General features: G+C 43.9%; 1 protein-coding gene across 5 annotated transcripts in view; it reads left to right on the forward strand.

Annotated features, from left to right (window-relative positions):
• The window catches only part of ERG (ETS transcription factor ERG), a 223,991-nt gene that overhangs the window by 172,535 nt on the left and 32,989 nt on the right, over positions 1-18,467 (forward strand). For 2 of the 5 annotated variants that reach the window (XM_044284370.1, XM_044284373.1), the window contains exon 1: positions 16,517-16,827. The exons of the other annotated variants lie outside the window; for them this stretch is intronic. In XM_044284370.1, coding sequence (XP_044140305.1) covers positions 16,783-16,827 — 45 coding nt within the window. In that variant the 5' untranslated portion in view covers positions 16,517-16,782. Of the gene's footprint in view, positions 1-16,516; positions 16,828-18,467 lie in introns of those variants that run through there. 5 annotated transcript variants of the gene reach the window in all.

Genomic DNA, 18,467 nt, shown 5'->3' on the forward strand with positions numbered 1-18,467 from the left:
CCCTGGTCTTGCAGCTGCTGTGAATGGAGAGGTCTCCGAGCATGCCTACATTCCCTTCTATGAGAGTTCTGAAAATAGCTGAGAATGCATGAGTCCCCAGAGGTGGGATCTGCACCCATCAGAAATGTACGGCTTATCCTGTAGATATGACATAATTGACCGTACGGGAATACCCCTTTAAGACTAATTAATGTCCCTTTAAACAACTTAATAAACCTATGAAGTAAATGTCAGTTGCTGATTGCACATTTTAGCGAGGAAGTTTCCCAACTATTTCTCTGGTACAAACTGTTCTATAACTTCCTGTATATCCCAGTCAACGGGAACATATATGTAGTAATTTCATTGTAGAAATTGGATTTTTCTTGACTTTGTAATCACCGCGAAGTACAGAGCCGTTCATTACATCCAGCCGGGGTCAAGGTGCCTAGCGTGATATCTCTTCAATAGGAGATGTCAAGGGCGGTCTATACAGGAAGTGCCGATACTGCAATGTTCAGGTGCTAGATTGTGATCTCATGGAATGGGTCCCGGGAGAGGAACTAAAGAATGCAAAGGGGGGAGGGGACATGTTGGGGAGAGGGTACAAATCCTAGATGGTCTCTTAAAGAGGACCTGTTACCTGTCCTGACATCTGTTTTAGTAACTACACTCATTTAAAAAATAGACCCAGACTCAATGACCCAGATGGAAATGTCGGATTGATGATTACAGGTGTGGCCACAAGAGGTAAATTATGTGGGTCCTGGCCACTGGTATCTTCACCTGTGAATGAGGGGTCCAAATCGTCATTCTTGCCTGGACAAGATATTATGCGATGTTCTTCCCTTAGATTTGGAAAAAGTAGAGTCTAGGATTTATCAAGTTTCAACATAGATATGGCCTACCCTGACTGTGCCATTCAAGAAGAGCTACTAAAAGGGGAAGGCAGGAGAGGCAGCCATCCAGTGTGTAGGTGACCTAATGGGATCAACAAGAAGGTCACCACTGAACACCAGGGACTGTTGCTTGCAGTAAATACCTTGCCCTATAAGAAGGCTCTCAGAGGCTACTTTTGGGTAGTGTACTTCTTGGTGAGAGATCGTTGACTGCTAGACGTGCCTTGACGACGTCTCCAAAGACATTTTGCCCAGTTTACAGACTTTGAGAAGGGGCACATCATTGGTGTGAGAGAGCAGAGATGGTCTTTTCACTGAATTGCCCGCCATCTAAGCCGATCTGTCCTAGTCGTTAGGAATTGTTGGGAGCATTGATTACATGAGGGCACGCACACAGGGTGAACAGACTCCGGGCGTCGCAGACAGACCATTGGTAGAGAGGATCATTTGATCTGCCGAAAAAGCACAAGCAGCTCTGGCAGTTTTGTTGTTCACCATCCAGACAGAAGTGGCCCCTTCAACACTCACCCCTATCTCTGCTAGAAGTCATAAATGAATTACCAGAAGTTTGCAATGGGGGTGGGGGGTGTCCTTGCACAGTCTGTGCAGTGGCCGAGTTTGGGGTCCCCCCAACACTATGCTGGGTCTCCCAGGCAATTTAGAGGTGTCACCACATGTTGTAGCTCTCTGGAAGGGATGGTAAAGTGTGGTGCACCCCAATGGGAAATAAGTCCAGAGAGTCAGGGTCTCCAGTAAACCAGTGTGCTTTTTTACTGGAGGAATTCAGGTTCAAAACAATACAGACGAGGCATAGGGCTGGTTTCTCCAGTCTCCTCCCTGGCAGAAGAAGAGTTTGATGGTGAGGAAAGGCCTAAGCTAGCCGTCCCTTTCTCTCTCTCTCAACAGGCTGGTTTTAAAGGCTGGTTAATCAGCGTCTGTGGCAGAGCATCCCTTTCTCAGCGTCTTCTTTTGGTCACAGAGTCTGGCAGAGTCCTGTCTTCTAAGCACTGTTCCCTAACTGCAGAACACTAGGGTCTCTGACTGCTCTCCTTATATACAGTTTCTGGCCGAACTAGAACCTTCTAGTGGGAGGGGTGGAGAAGCTCAGCACAAACAGATACAATGTTACAACTCCTGTCTGTCGTAGACTTGTATTAGAGCTTCATTGATACTCAATGGCAATGACACAGCAGTTTTTCCAGACAAAAATAGGTTTTCAGACATAATAACAGGGCCAAACTAGACGTTCAAAAAAAGTGCATAAAAGGGCATGAATGTCCGTGATGAGAACATAGTCCTGCCACTTTACAAATCTCTAGTCAGACCACACATGGAGTACTGTGTACAGTTCTGGGCTCCTGTGAACAAGGCAGACATAGCAGAGCTGGAGAGGGTTCAGAGGAGGGCAACTAAAGTAATAACTGGAATGGATGGACTATAGTACCCTGAAAGATTATCAACATTAGGGTCATTCAGTTTAGGCTACTTTAACACTCGCGTTTGGTGCGGATCCATCATGGATCTGCACAGACGGATCCGTTCAGATAATACAACCATCTGCATCCGTTCAGAACGGATCCGTTTGTATTATCTTTAACATAGCCAAGACGGATCCGTCTTGAACACCATTGAAAGTCAATGGAGGACGGATCCGTTTTCTATTGTGTCCCAGTTTCGTCAGACGGACACCAGAACGCTGCAGGTAGCGTTTTGGTGTCCGCCTCCAAATCGGAATGGAGACGGGACGTAGGTAAACTGATGCATTCTGAGCGGATCCTTTTCCATTCAGAATGCATTAAGGGCAAAACTGATCCGTTTTGGACCACGTGTGAGAGCCCTGAATGGATCTCACAAATGGAAAGCCAAAACGCCAGTGTGAAAGAAGCCTTATAAAAAAAAGACGACTGAGGGGAGATCTAATTACTATGTATAAATATATCAGGGGTCAGTACAGAGATCTCTCCCATCATCTATTTATCCCAGGGCGGTGACTGTGACGAGGGGACATCCTCTGCGTCTGGAGGAAAGAAGGTTTGTACACAAACATAGAAGAGGATTCTTTACAGTAAGAGCAGTGAGACTATGGAGCTCTCTGCCTGAGGAGGTGGTGATGGTGAGTACAATAAAGGAATCCAAGAGGGGCCTGGATGTATTTCTGGGGTGTAATAATATTACAGGCTATAGATACTAGAGAGGGGCCTGGATGTATTTCAGGAGCGTAATAATATTACAGACTATAGCTACTAGAGAGGGGTCGCTAATCCAGGGAGTTATTCTGATTGCCTGATTCCCGAGTCGGGAAGGAATGTTTTCCCCTAAAGTAAAGAAAATTGGCTTCTACCTCACAGGGGTATGAGCGTTCCTCTGGACCCAGACTGCAGGATAACAGGCTGACGTGGATTCTTTTTCTCAGCCTTACAAACTATGTTACAGATATTGTATTAAAAATACCAAAAGAACCTTTGTGTCATGCTCCACCCCTCGGGACTTGACCTGGTCTTAACACCTTCCTACATCGTTTTTTTAAAGGGGTTGTATGAGGTTAAAAAAGCCTGCTTACTTTTAGAAACAGCGCCACTCTTTTCCAATAGGCTGTGTGTGGTATTGCAGTGCGGCATCATTTAAGCTAATGGGACTCAGCTGCAATACCAGGCACATCCTATGGATAAGAGAAGTGCTTTTCCTGGAAGAAAACAAGCAATTATTTTCTAATTTCTCATAAACGCCTTTCACATTTCACACCCTTTTGAAGGGTCGCTGTCATTAAATGAAATAGTAAAATGACTGTTTTTCTTTCTCCCAGAACCAGCTCCACACCTGACCTCAGGTTATGCGTGGTATTACAGCTCAGCTCCATTTATTTTAAAAGAGCTGAGTTGCAATATCAGACACGACCTGTGGACAGCTGTGGCGCTGTTTCTGCAAGAAAGCAGCCATAATTTACTAATCCTTCAAGCTCTTGACATTTTGAGATCTTGGTAATGAGACCCCCATTGATAGCTAGATTATTTTTGGAACTCCCATAGAAATGAATCGAGGGCGGCTGCATTCTGCTCAATTTGGGCGTCCCGTTCTGTCCGTTGACATTGGCGGCATGTCCAACCAATATGCCACCAATGTCTCAGATGAGACTACCACTTTAAGACTTCCTGTCCTTTGAGAGAAGCTACATGGGCCACAGACACAGTGGACAGGGGGGGACCTCGTCGACTTCTACGAGAGAGTTTGTGACCTGTACCGAGGTCAGGAGGGAGTAGATAAGCTGTGATATCAGCGATTGTGAATGGTGAATCCTGTCTTATCTATGCATAGGTGATATCTGTCATTGTAATCCTGCTTGCGATGATAGTGAGATGACTACTGAAAACTTACAGAACAGGAAGTCTCATTATATTATTAGGCCAATGCAAAAATGCACAATTTTATTTTATTTTTATTTTTTTATAAATATAGTCACATGGAAAACTGAAACAAAAATACACAAAATAAATAAAATAAAAATCAGTTTAACATAAAAATGGGATTTAAACAATAGATCATTTTCTGATGACACCTTCCCTTTCAAGGTCCACCATATCGAAGACAGTGGAAAGCTCAAGGGACATCATGACTGATGTGGTGATGGTTGGGGAGGTCCTGGTTGATGGACTTGATGACCTCTCAGCAGATGGGGGTGCACAGACCCTCGAAGACATGGCAGATATTGTTGAGGGTCGTACCCCCGTCTCTCGCGCTGTATTATCACGGTTGGGGCAGGTGTTCTGTATGAAATTCTGTTGGGATTGTTGTCTTGTGGTTTGTACAAATCATGTCATTTGTGGTTTTCTTGAGACTTGATCCAGATGCTCTGCAGACCACCGTTCGGTGGCACCGTTCCCATTATATATTTCATACGTGACATACTGAGTCAGTTACGAAACAGAACCAGTGTCATGATTTATTGTCGTGCGGTTGTTTCGTTTTGACCAAAAACGCTGAGAAAATTATGCAGAATTTGATCTGGTTCTACTTAGTTGCCGGGGACTTAATGAAATCATGGTCTTCCTCCTCGCTTAAGTCTTGGCCGTGCCAATGAACTTCTTCAAGCCGACTTGTTTAGTATAGGATATATTAGGATGTATATTATTTTCTTATTTGTGCTGTATCTTTGACAGGATCCTTTTGACCGGAGTTGCCCTTTAAATGTGGTTATTCCATGACAATACCTTTCTAACAAACCTAGAACCAGCCCTGTACCACACATGGATCCAGAGAGCTCCACATTCATTGCTCCAATTACTCTGCTAGATTTATTTCAGGCTGCCAACTGACGGGTGTGTCCTTTTTCAGGGGTGGGTGTCCTTTCTGCTGTAGCTCTGTCTCTGTAACTGCCACAGCAACTAACATAAGATTAAAAAAATTTAAACTGAGCGCGTGCGACCACCTCAGTAGGGTGGACAAGAGATAAGGAAGAGAAGAAACAGCAGGTGGCGCTATATTGATAGATTTTATTGAATTGCTCAGCGGCTATACTTTTTAATTCAGATCCAGACGGTGGTTTAGAATAGGTAGAATATTTTTCGTGGCACAACCCCTTTAAATACTGCTTAGGACAATACGCCCTAGAGGAGGTGCCCCTGTCGAGACCCTCACAATTACTAATTGCATATGGCAGGAGGCTGCAGATGGAGCAATGCTCCCATAATATGGTAATGGCTGGAACACAGCAGCTTCTTACGGAATCGGGGGTGTGCAGAGTTATAGAAGGGCCCCATGGGGTTCCCTTGTATGACTCCATCCAACAGTACGGCCATGTGCATGAAGACTAAACAAGGGTAGGGATTGAGTTCAATGGCCCATTTGAGGATAAAGAGTATTTACTCAGCAATTCCATCTATGATAGGTGACCCCAACATAGTCACCTGGGAGCCTGAAGTTTTCCAAAGTAGCTTTAAAGGGGACCTGACATGTGTGTTTTAGTCAGCTGTAGGCCTAAAGAAATCACAATTCTGGGTGATTTTTTCTTACAACTCAGCATACTGCTGTTCTTCTGTTATTCCTCCTGGAAATGTATGAATACATTGGCAGCTATTCCTCCGTGGGGTGTGTACCCTAGCCCCCTAACACTGCCCAAGTAGAGCAGATAGTGTCAGACTTTATAGGGGCACACCCTATTGTGAAGGGAATAGTAGCACCGATTTATTATTTTATTTCCAGGAGGAATAACAGAAGAGCAGTTTAAATAAAAGATGCATCCGGAATTTTTAATTCATAAGGAATAAGGGCATATGACTCTCAAAGACTCTTGGATTTCTGCCACAAATTTGCGGTTTGATCAGCATTGGGGACTAACATTTATGTGGCTTCCTGCTACGGATTCCAAGTGGAATCTGCCTCTGGAATTGACACCTGGATTCTTTATTGTCCCATGCCATGGACTACGGTGTAAAAATTTTCCACATGGATTTTGGCACGGAATATGTAAAAAAAAATATTTTTTTTTTATTAAAATTTTCCGCCTGCCAACTGTACCTGTGGAGAAATCCATACTCACCTTCTCCCCACTGCTTCGTTCTGGCTCTGCGGCTCCCAGGACCTCTGATCCCCATCTGTAAACTGTCACGTGACCGGAGTCACGTGCACTTCTGCAGCCAATGACTGGCCTCAGTGATGACGTGTCCCCAAGCAGAACGCCACTGCTGAGGCCAGTCACTGGGTGCAGGACCACAAGTAAAGCAGATGGGCAGTATAGACAACCCGGAAACAGCGGAGGGGCAGGAAGCAGGTAAGTATAGATTTCTCCACAGGCTGGGAGGGGGATGGGCAGATTTAAAAAATAATCTGGAGAACCCCTTTAAAGTATTTACTAAAACTGACAGATCAGGAGTGGTGACAGATCCCTCACTGAGGTTCAGTTTTCTTTTTTTAATGCAAAATCAGCTAAACCATCTGAAGAAACTTCAACTTTTTGAAATTGGAAAGTTATTTTTGTCACCCAAAATGAGACCCTACGCTCTGTAAAGAGTTCTCGTGTAAAATACATGCGTAATTCACGTGTCCTGAAGGCACTCGAGGACCAGAGATAATGAAAATGTTTTCAAGTTGTTATTTCCTTCCAAACAAAGAAAACATGAACCCGTCTTATAAGTTCTAGGTAGTGAACGCTCGACTCAGGAAGGGCCGGAATCCGTGGGTTACATGTCATTCCTTGAGGCGACTAATGTGGCACGATCGCAGCGAGACACCACAGGAGGACGTCTAGTGTGTTGCTCGAAATGCAGTTATTGTCTCAGATGTTAGTAAAGAGAACGGTCCCATGTGTGAGAACGGTAAAGCATGGTGATACAGTTAAGAGTCTACTGCCGACTACAGACAGTTCCATGATTTGCCCCATGATCAGTCATTGAGCCAACAATATACCAGTCCATAGAAGTCTTCAGAAGCTGGGGGACAACACTGTCCATGCATAAGAATGCCTTAAGATGTCAAAAAATATTTACTCTTGTCTGTATTTGAGGGGACACGTGCAGTTAAATATCTACAAAAATGGGACAATCCATCGAGAAGATTGTCATTTTAAGTCATTGCAGGTGAATGTACATGGTGGCAACTTTTTGGATCGGGGATCAGCAACCTCCAGCACTCCAGCTGCTGTGAAACTACAACTCCATGTTCAGCTGTTCTCCTTCTCCCACAGAAGTGAATGAAGCATTCTGGGAGTGGTAGTTTCTGAACAGCTGGAGTGACGGAGGTTGGGATCCCTGGTCTAGATAGACAGAGTCAAGGTCATGTGTGCAGACTAGATGTACCAGCTAGAGATGAGAGCTGATTTTTCCAAAATATGTCGAATCGGCCATCAGATTATTTTTAGTGAAAATAAATTTGGTCTGAATGAAAAGTGTCTCAATTTCCATAAAAAGTCACGTATGACCCTCTGAGGCCTCCTAGGACTGCATCCAACCCCAATCAAGCTCTATAACACCAAGCCAGCAAAGGTCAAAGTGAGAGCAACATATATGACTATGGGTAAATGGATAGTTGACGGTGGCACCAAACCTGCGCGATTGGATTTTTTTCAAACATTATCCCTTTTTGGTGGAAGATGCCTTCTTCTCTGTCTCAGAAACTGTAAAATAGAGGCCTCTGTTTTGTGTGATTTGTGCAAGACGAATCCTAAAAAATTTGGATTCATTGGAAACAAAACTTTTTGGGAAATTTGTAAGCAATCTGATCAGGCTCGGACTGGCCCACAGGGGTACAGGGGAATCCCCCGGTGGGCCCCTAGTCTCCCGCCCCCTGCACAAGTGGCACATAGCACATTAGATTTACTGCACTACATACATATATTCAATGTACAGCACATCAACCAGCCTATGTTACTATAAGAAACTTGTTAGATGATTTATTATATTTGAATGTATCCATATGGGTGGGGCCCCCCCCCAAGATAAATTTCACTGGTGGGCCCTAGGAACCCCAGTCCGACACTGAATCTGATTAATTTAAAATCAGGTAGACTCCTCTCTAGTAATGCTTCAGATCATGCTGGGATTTCCTGCTGTGAGGAGGATAGGAAGAGCTGCTTTAGGCCTCATGCACACGGCCGTTGTGCGGCAATTTGCGGTCCCCAATGCATGGGCAACGTCCGTGCGGCGGCCGGGACGGATCGAGACCCATTGAACTTGAATAGGTACGTGATCTGTCTGCACCGCAAAAAAATAGGTCATCAGTATCTGATTGTTGTTGGTCCGACACCCAGGACACCTGCCAATCAGCTTTTTGAGAAGGCACTGGCTCTTGCAGTTGCACCGCGTTTATCTCGCAACTTTCCCTAGGCCAATGACTTCACGTTTATGTGTCACATGACGTAGGCGCAACTCAGCCCCATAGAAGTGAATCGTGGTAAACTGCGATGACATGTACGGCCGCTAGTGTACGGCACTGTGCTTGGTGAGCATTGAGAAGGCCACAGCGCTACTTGATCTGGTGTTTTCTCAAACAGCTGATCGGCTGGAGTCCCAGGTGTGGGACCCCCACAATCAGATACTAACGAGCCGAGCTATCCAGAGGAAAGATCATCAGTTAAAAAAAAAACTTTAAGGAGATTAATCAAAGAAGAACATAGAGGTGAGGGGGGTCCATAGTAAAGATGAGAGTGGAACCCCTTAAGGTTTTTTCGATACCTACATAAAAAATGATTTGCATGCTATAAAATAATAAATTAATCATGAATGGTCACCTCACTGATCTCCTGTCACTCCCATGGTACCACTATTCCCTGCAAGTATGCTGTATGTTCTTACTGGTCCAAAACATAACCACTGCAGCCAATCATTGGTTGTAGCTGTAGTGTGTCAACAGAATGGAGGTCTAGCACAAATAAGTATTTAAGACTAGCACACCCCTTACCACTTTGAACAGGAAGACTTGTTACTTGCTTAGTCCAATCTTCTTTCCATAAACCTTGGGATGATTCCTTTAGATCTCCTTGTAGGACCTGTACAGGTTTGCACCACATATGAAAATAAAGGATGTAACCAACCTGGTTTAGGTCCCTTCATCCAGGGACCCCATAGTAAGCCTCTAACTAACTTATCCTGCAGGTCTGGTTCCTCCAGCAAATTCCTAAACAACCCTTTGTGTTCCCAGATTATTGTGTTTTACCCCTCAAAATGACTACAATCACCCCCTAATGACCTTTGTCTCCTAACTGAAGGTAAATTCAAAACTACTATATATCTTAAAATGTCCTTTGTTGTTATAAGCGCAGTGTTGATTGTTACACATCCTGAGCAGAATATTAACAAGATAAGGAGATGTCTGGCGTGTTCCCAAAACACCTTCTAATGTTGGAAGACATCCAACAAGAATGCTATTTACTAATGGTCCAATGTAGTGTCTAAATCAGTGGCCTCCAACCAGTGGTTCTACAATCATTGCAAAACTAATCTTAGCAGCAAGCCCTGGCAACCATGTGCTGGAGAACCACCAGTTGGAGATCACTAGTCTAGAACCTAGGTTTTAGGTTCTTTTTATATATATCCTGTGCTCATGCTTTGCTTTTAATAGGGAAACATTGGTGTAGATCATAGAAGTACTGTATGATGAGTTGAGGTGTCAGAAACTCCATAATTCTGCATGTTCTCACATTGGTGGGCGTTTTAGTGGCTGAATCCATCATGGTCAAACTATTAAGACTCTTCTAACTGACTTGTGTCAAAAACTTAAATCGTCAAACACACCTCAATGTTGGGAAACCAGGAACTACTGTCCTGGAGTGACTGGAAGAAGGTTGAACAAGGTCTTATACCAGCATGTGGCTCACATTGTGTTTAATGAGCACCATAACATGGTGTCCTGTCCTGGAATAAGAAATGTGGCAACCACTCTGCGCGCCTCCAAACGTCCATGAGGGCACATACACTTCTGCAACCTTTTAGGTCATTGCGTGGGGAGGAGTACTATGATCTGAATGAACACATCATGTCTTGCCATTGAATATCAAGATTGACAGCGTCGAACTGGAGTATCTTGGGCCCACCAGAGGAAATTATTCTGAGGGGCCAAGCTCCATGTATATAGGACCTTAAGTGTCTTGTTTTATTAGGGGTTCATTATTGTCAGAGCTTGGGCCCACAGGAGGATCCTCTGGTACTCTGGTGGGCCAGTCCGACCCTGGACTTAGGGTAGGTTCACTCTTGCATTAAATGGAACTGGCAGGCTGTTCTAGCAAAGAACAGCCTATCGGAGGTCACCAGATCTGGCCTAGCTGGTACTGCTGTTCACTGCTGCTAGTAATGGGATCCTATGGGGATCCAGATTATTTTCAGCATGAGTCCGTCTGGTATCTGGCATGAGTGCCGGAAAGCGGTCTGATCCTATTATAGTCAATGGGATTAAGCACTCAATGTCAATATCTGGCTAGGCCAGATACAGCAAGCTTCTGCAGACTTTTCTCTGCCGGATCCGTTTAACACAAGTGGGAACCTACACGTACGCTTTAAGAACATACTGCAAAAGTTTAAATTTTTGAAAAAAAAATTAATTAAATAAGTCATCCGTTTTTTGAAATATTATGCAAAGATCAAATGAAATAATGTATTTTAATTGTGGATTGCCGTAACAGGGTAGTCAGGACACAGCAGCACATCCATGGTTCTGGTGATAACCTCCAGCTTAGACCTTGATCTAAAACATTTTATGATTCCACAATTTGCTGAGAGCAGTTACAAAACCTTCCTCAAAGCAATCTCTCAAGCTTACTCCTTCCTCTATTCATCAAGTGCCTTGGCAACTGCGGGGCTAAGTGTATTGTTCTTTGGACACAGTTCTTCTGAATTTGCACTTTGTTTTCCTGTTGTTCCTCTGGGAAGTTGGACATGGTGCAGGAGATATGGGAATGGCATGCAACTACTGGGCTTTTTGTTTAAAGAAAACACTTGGACAATGGAATCTTTACTTATTTCTCCCCCCTCCTGTAATTGCTTGGCTTGGATTTATTTAACATATGGAACTTGACGGAAGAAGGACATTGCAGATACAGGAATCCCTGACGGCAATGGCAACATACCGGAGCTCCACATAGTTCATCTTCCACGTCATAATCTATAGGAATAACCACAGCAGCAGCAATATAGTAAATATTATTGACCCAAAGATAAAAACTAGAAATTAGCAAATCAATTCTGATTTCCCAAAAATTCAGATTCCAACTGAATCTAAATCTTTTGTGGTTGGATTCGGTTGAATCTCTCTGAATGGCGGCCACCATTTTACAGGTCAGAAGATAGAAAAGAAGGCATCTGCCACCCTAGCCTTTCTGCTGCCTGAGGCGAAAACTGAAATGGCGCCTCTTCCTCCCCAGTGCTAATTCCTCAACCTAACCCCTTCCCTTCAGCCCATGGCCCTTCGGCTGCCCATCTCTTGCTGGTGCTGCCTGAGGCCATTGTCTCACCTGGCCTCATTGATGGTGCACCCCTGCTGCCACCAAAAAGAGATCATTTGTGGATCAAGAAATTGGATGGTGCAGTGTGTTATTACACAGGCTGTTTGTTACCACCGACGGCCGTCTGTTTGCCCATAGTCATATATGACGCTGTCGCGCTGACATTACTAATGGTGTCTTGGCGTTAAAGAGCTGGATACAGTCCTAGGAGACCTCAGAGGGTCATACAAGACTTTTCAGGGCAATTGGGGCCCTATTTGAATTTATTTGGACCTGAATTAAATAATAATAATAATAATATAAATAATCGGAAATGGAAACATGATTAGGATTAAAAGCTACCTTTGGCAAAGTTTTCCCAGCTCAATAATTTAGTTTTCCTCTTGTATGCATGGCTTTATGGCGAGAGAAAGACTGGACTGTTGAATTTCAACAAGCCCAGTCCTTTGGCAGTTGGTCTAGCCGCAGCCTATTACACTCTCCCCTCTCTTCAGAACACATGCATGCTCGGCAGATGCATGTGTATGGGGTAGTTGGGAGGAATTGCCGCCCTTTGGCTGACAGCTATTGAAGGCGTGTGCCCAGCGTAATAAGCTAGGTCTATCAGCTTCGACATGCTGGTTCATGAATATAATTCCAGAAAGGCAGTGCACAATGACACACAAGAAGAAAGTGGTGTAAAACTATACGAATATACATGCCAGTGTGGGTCTGCAGAATACGCGGTGATATCGAGTTTTTCGGATCGATCGGCGTTGTCTGTATTACATAAAACAGACGTCTCTGACATGGCAGCCGGAGAGTTATGTAGCGCGGGACAGTCGGCTAATGGTTTTCACATTGCTCCTGGCTGCCTTAGCACAGCTCTACATTAGCCAACTGGAAGCAAATAACAGAGCCTGGCACAGTCTGTTCTCGTCTATCCCGTGGTCACCACGGCTATTTTAAAGTTGGCGTCTTTTGAAAATTATTTAGCGTTTTTTTTATATTTTTTCCATCTTGCTTTTTTTTTTCTTCCTCGTCTCCGCGCTGGCATCAATGAGATAATTGACGTCCGATATTGGCTCGTACAACAAAATAATCGCGTTAGCCCTTGATGTAGATCTACGGTTCTGTTTATTGTTCTAAGGGGGAGAAATAGCATGTGGTTCCACTTAGGCTGAAAACCGCCTTCCGAGGCTCAAAGGATTTCATTGCACCTATTTTTCTAAAAATGGAGCTGGGCTCAGCTCGACGATCTGTAAAATGACACATTCAGACTCCATGGCAAGTTTCCTGTAGGGTTAGCTTGGACGGAAAAATAGCCACTTTAACAACAGCAGATTCAATGGTTTAAAGGGACGTGTGCAGCAAAGGCGTGCCTAGGGTTACATATGTTTGTCCTGGGATGGCGACAAAAAAGCCACAAGTGACCAGTAGAGGGCAACTCCTGTAAGTAGTTTTTATATTGTCTGCAGGAAAGATTTCCCAGGGCACTATCCATAAAGTGGAGTGAGAACTTGTAGTGCCCTTCTCTAGCTGCAGGAGGCAGCGTTTGTGCAGAGATATACATACACTTCATGAATGTACATAGAGAGGGGAGTACCAAAAATAGAAACCCACACCAACCGCTTTAAGCTGGCCAAATACTTGTCCAGCGGATAGCTATTTCACCTGCTTCTCCTATACACATGCAAGCTGAGCTCAGCCGAGCATGCATGTCTTCTGAAGGAGGAGACTTAAGTCATTCTCAGCTTGACTCCCCTAAGAACAAAAAGCTTGGACATGTTGAAATCCAATAGCCTGATCCTTATCTCCTCCAACATCTATCATCAGGGAAGAGTCAGGAGAAGAGTCTTAGATAGCTTTAGTGGCCGAGTATGCATGTGTTCCTAATGGGGCTGAGGCGTTTCTGTCGAAGAATAAAAGGATCAACCTTGTTAAAATCCACAGACTCCAAAATCCTTGAATTTGGCACTCCATTGTAACGCCTGTTATAAAGAGTTAGTTTTCCAGGCTCTTGATATCGATGACCTATCCTCAGGATAGGTGAGGATCCGAGGACCTGTACCTCCACCGATCAACTGTTCCTTGCAGCCTCCAGTGATGGAACTAGCACTGTGAAAGGAACAGGAAGCACAGCTCCGTTCAAAATGTAGTGGCCGTGCTGGGTACTGCAGATCAGCTCCCATTGAAGTGAATAGATGAGCTGCAGTACCCAGCATGGCCACTACACTTTGAACGGAGCTGTGCTTCCTGATCTATTCACAGTGCTAGCGCCAGCATCGGAGGCTGCAGGGAACAGCTGATTGGTGGAGGAGCAGAGTGCTTATCAATACCAGCTGGTGTTCCTGACCTTGTCTCCTGCCCGTCCTGACCTTTTTCTGATCACCATTCACGACCAAACTCTATTGCTAACAAAGACTACACTGGAGGTAGCAACCTAGTAGGAAAGTCCTTAAAATTGTTTATTCAGGAAAAATGTTCTGTGTTTTTCAACCAGCACCTGGATCTGAATACTTTTGTAATTGCATGTGATTAAAAATTTTGTATAACCACTGAGTTATTCAATAAAATGTATCTGTATAGCGCCACCTGCTGTTTGTTCTATCACTTATTTCTTTGTCCACTCCACTGAGGTGGTCGCACATGCTCAGTTTAAATCTTCAACTGCCACCACCCTAATGGCGTAACTAGAAATGACTTGGCCCCACAAGCAAATTTTTGAATGGGGCCCCTCTCCCCCAGCAATTTCTTCAGAACACCCTCCTCTCATGCAACTCTCGCTCATGTGACTAGTGAAGATAGCTCTCTCAGACCAGGCCAGACAGCTGCTCAATCCAGTCCCTACAGTGACATTGTATAATACCGTTGAGAAGGCACTGACAATAAAATCTATTAGTCTTCCTCCTGGGTGGGCCCCAACGCAGCCGCTTCCCCTATAGCTACACCCCTGCATAAGCTATATCTTCTGTGGTAGTTACAGAGAGAGAGAGCTGCAGCAGAAAGAACACTCCCCATGAGCTGTGATGGGAAGAGAGCTGCAGCAGAAAGAACACTACCCATGAGCTGTGATAGGGAGAGAGCTGCAGCAGAAAGAACATGCCTCCTGAGCTGTGATAGGGAGAGAGCTGCAGCAGAAAGAACATGCCTCCTGAGCTGTGATAGGAAGAGAGCTGCAGCAGAAAGAACACTACCCATGAGCTGTGATAGGGAGAGAGCTGCAGCAGAAAGAACATGCCTGCTGAGCTGTGATAGGGAGAGAGCTGCAGCAGAAAGAACACACTCCTGAGCTGTGATAGGGAGAGAGCTGCAGCAGAAAGAACATGCCCCCTGAGCTGTGATAGGGAGAGAGCTGCAGAAGAAAGAACACACTCCTGAGCTGTGATAGGGAGAGAGCTGCAGAATAAAGAACATGCCACCTGAGCTGTGATAGGGAGAGAGCTGCAGCAGAAAGAACACTACCCATGAGCTGTGATAGGGAGAGAGCTGCAGCAGAAAGAACATGCCTCCTGAGCTGTGATAGGGAGAGAGCTGCAGCAGAAAGAACATGCCTCCTGAGCTGTGATAGGGAGAGAGCTGCAGCAGAAAGAACATATCCTCCTGAGCTGTGATAGGGAGAGAGCTGCAGCAGAAAGAACACTCCCCATGAGCTGTGATAGGAAGAGAGCTGCAGCAGAAAGAACACTATCCATGAGCTGTGATAGGAAGAGAGCTGCAGCAGAAAGAACACTCCCCATGAGCTGTGATAGGGAGAGAGATGCAGCAGAAAGAACACACTCCTGAGCTGTGATAGGAAGAGAGCTGCAGCAGAAAGAACACTCCCCATGAGCTCTGATAGGGAGAGAGCTGCAGCAGAAAGAACACTCCCCATGAGCTGTGATAGGGAGAGAGCTGCAGCAGAAAGAACACTCCCCATGAGCTGTGATAGGGAGAGAGCTGCAGCAGAAAGAACATGCCTCCTGAGCTGTAATAGGGAGAGAGCTGCAGCAGAAAGAACACTCCCCATGATCTGTGATAGGGAGAGAGTTGCAGCAGAAAGAACATGCCCCCTGAGTTGTGATAGGGAGAGAGGTGCAGCAGAAAGAACATGCCCCCTGAGCTGTGATAAGGAGAGAGCTGCAGCAGAAAGAACACTCCCCATGAGCTGTGATAGGGAGAGAGTTGCAGCAGAAAGGACACACTCCCTGATAAAGGACACACACCCTGAGCTACCAGCTTAAAATAAATCTAGCAGAGGAACTGGAGCAATGAATGTGGAGAATAGATCGATCTCTGGATCCATGTGAGGTACAGGGCAGGTTCTACCTTTGTTAGAAAGAGACTGTCATGTACTATGTGATGTCCCCTTTATACATAACCCCTTTAAGGACGTACAATCCCTTGGAGACTGTTTCCAGGTTTAGCCTAGCTCCTTTAGCGATCAAGTGGGTCCCAATCACCAGTTGGCCACCATTGCCATAGTATGTGCAGACCTGCGCTGTGCATAGCTGCTGATATATCGCACATCTATACGAAATTACATGTCACAGATGAAAAAAAGACCTCCTCGTTATCTGAACTTTTTGTTTTATGAATGGCTCTCTTGACAAATGAGTGTAGTGGAAAGGCCAAAGGAAGTAAAACAGGAACTTGCAATGTTGTGCATTAGATTAAACAAGCCCCACACTCCTTCGGTGGACGTGTCAATCACTAGGATATCCACACACATGCCCATTGCGGTTTCACAATATCCTCTTGAAACAATAGTCACGAACCCTCCAAGAGGTATGGACACATCTCAGTGTCTCTAGCAGAAGCGACCGCCGATTTTCAAAACCTGCTGCATGTCCTACTACATGGGATGACTCCTACCTCCTTATGGAAGCCACCAACATCTCAGGATACAATGAAATGTTCTTCTCATTAGACCTGGAGACCTGACTTTTTTGGGGGATATTTTTTCTTTACCAAAAAGACCCAGAAGGAAATTATGAGAATTTGGTTATCAACCCTGGAAAGATGCTTCAGACACAGTTCATTTCACCCTACGAGGACTACCACCCTGTAAGTTTTAACGTTTTGTTACCATTTATGTCCATTTTATTCCCTTCTTCTCCTGGATCGGTAAATTCACAGTGTAATAGGGTCAGGGTAGTGTGGGCCCAAGAGCAAAAATCACGTCCCCAACCACAGACCCCCTCCTGGGGAGTCAAGTCATCAAACCCCGAGCCCCTTACTAGAGAGCGGCCTGTGTCAAAGGCAAGCTGAGCTCTGCTACATCCTGATATGTTATTACTAGTATCTGCCAGAACACATCTGCTCTGCTGTTCTTTATTATTTATTGGCCCCTGGTTGTTTCATTTTGATGCACAAAAAGTTGTTTTTCCAATATTAAAAAATACAACAATGAAATATTATTATTAGTAGTATTCTCCTCCTGGCAATTCAGAATATGCACATGTGCGGAAGGTTCCTAGGGTGTAATTATGCCCTGCTATCTATCTATCTATCTATCTATCTATCTATCTATCTATATCTCATATCTATCTATCTATCTATCTATCTATCTATCTCATATCTATCTATCTATCTCATATCTATCTATCTATCTATCTATCTATCTATCTCATATCTATCTATCTCATATCTATCTATCTATCTATCTCATATCTATCTATCTATCTATCTATCTATCTATCTCATATCTATCTATCTATCTCATATCTATCTATCTATCTATCTATCTATCTATCTATCTATCTATCTATCTATCTCATATCTATCTATCTATCTCATATCTATCTATCTCATATCTATCTATCTCATATCTATCTATCTATCTCATATCTATCTATCTATCTATCTATCTATCTATCTATCTCATATCTATCTATCTATCTCATATCTATCTATCTATCTCATATCTATCTATCTATCTATCTATCTATCTATCTATCTCTATCTATATCTATCTATCTATCTATCTATCTATCTATCTCACATCTATCTATCTCATATCTATCTATCTATCTATCTATCTATCTATCATGCCTATCAATCTCTTATTTATCTATTTACCTAATATCTCTCTCTCTCTCTCTCTCTCTCTCTCTCATATCTATCTATCTATCTATCTATCTCATATCTATCTATCTACTGTATCTATCTATCTATCTATCTTTCTATCTCTGTCTATCTGTTGGTCTATGTGTCTGTCTGTACCTATCAGCTGTCTATTTATCTATCTATATATCTATCTCCTATGTGTTTATCTATCTATCCTCATATCTATCTATCTATCTATCTATCTATCTATCTATCTACCTACCTGTCTGCCTATATATATCTAAACATATACATAATCTATCAAATATCTAATATCTATCTGTCTGCCTATGTGTCTATCTATCTATCTATCTATCTATCTATCTATCTATCTATCTATCATATCTTTCTCATTGTTGTCTGGCTATCATCTACCTCTGTGTGCTGGGATTGTCACCTGTGGAATCTGCTTGTGCTTTGTATGAAAATGAGAACATTTGGAATAAAACAGCAGTATTTATCGTTTTAGTGATCGTCATCATCGTGACTTTTCAATAGAACCTCTTTATATTTTGAGGCCGACCAGACAATTATCTGACGGCTTCAGGTCCAGCTTCTGTATCTGCAGCACATCCTGCAGGAGGAATGTAATCCTGCTG

Source organism: Bufo gargarizans, chromosome 3 (assembly GCF_014858855.1).
Source record: "Bufo gargarizans isolate SCDJY-AF-19 chromosome 3, ASM1485885v1, whole genome shotgun sequence".
Classification (NCBI taxonomy): domain Eukaryota; kingdom Metazoa; phylum Chordata; class Amphibia; order Anura; family Bufonidae; genus Bufo; species Bufo gargarizans.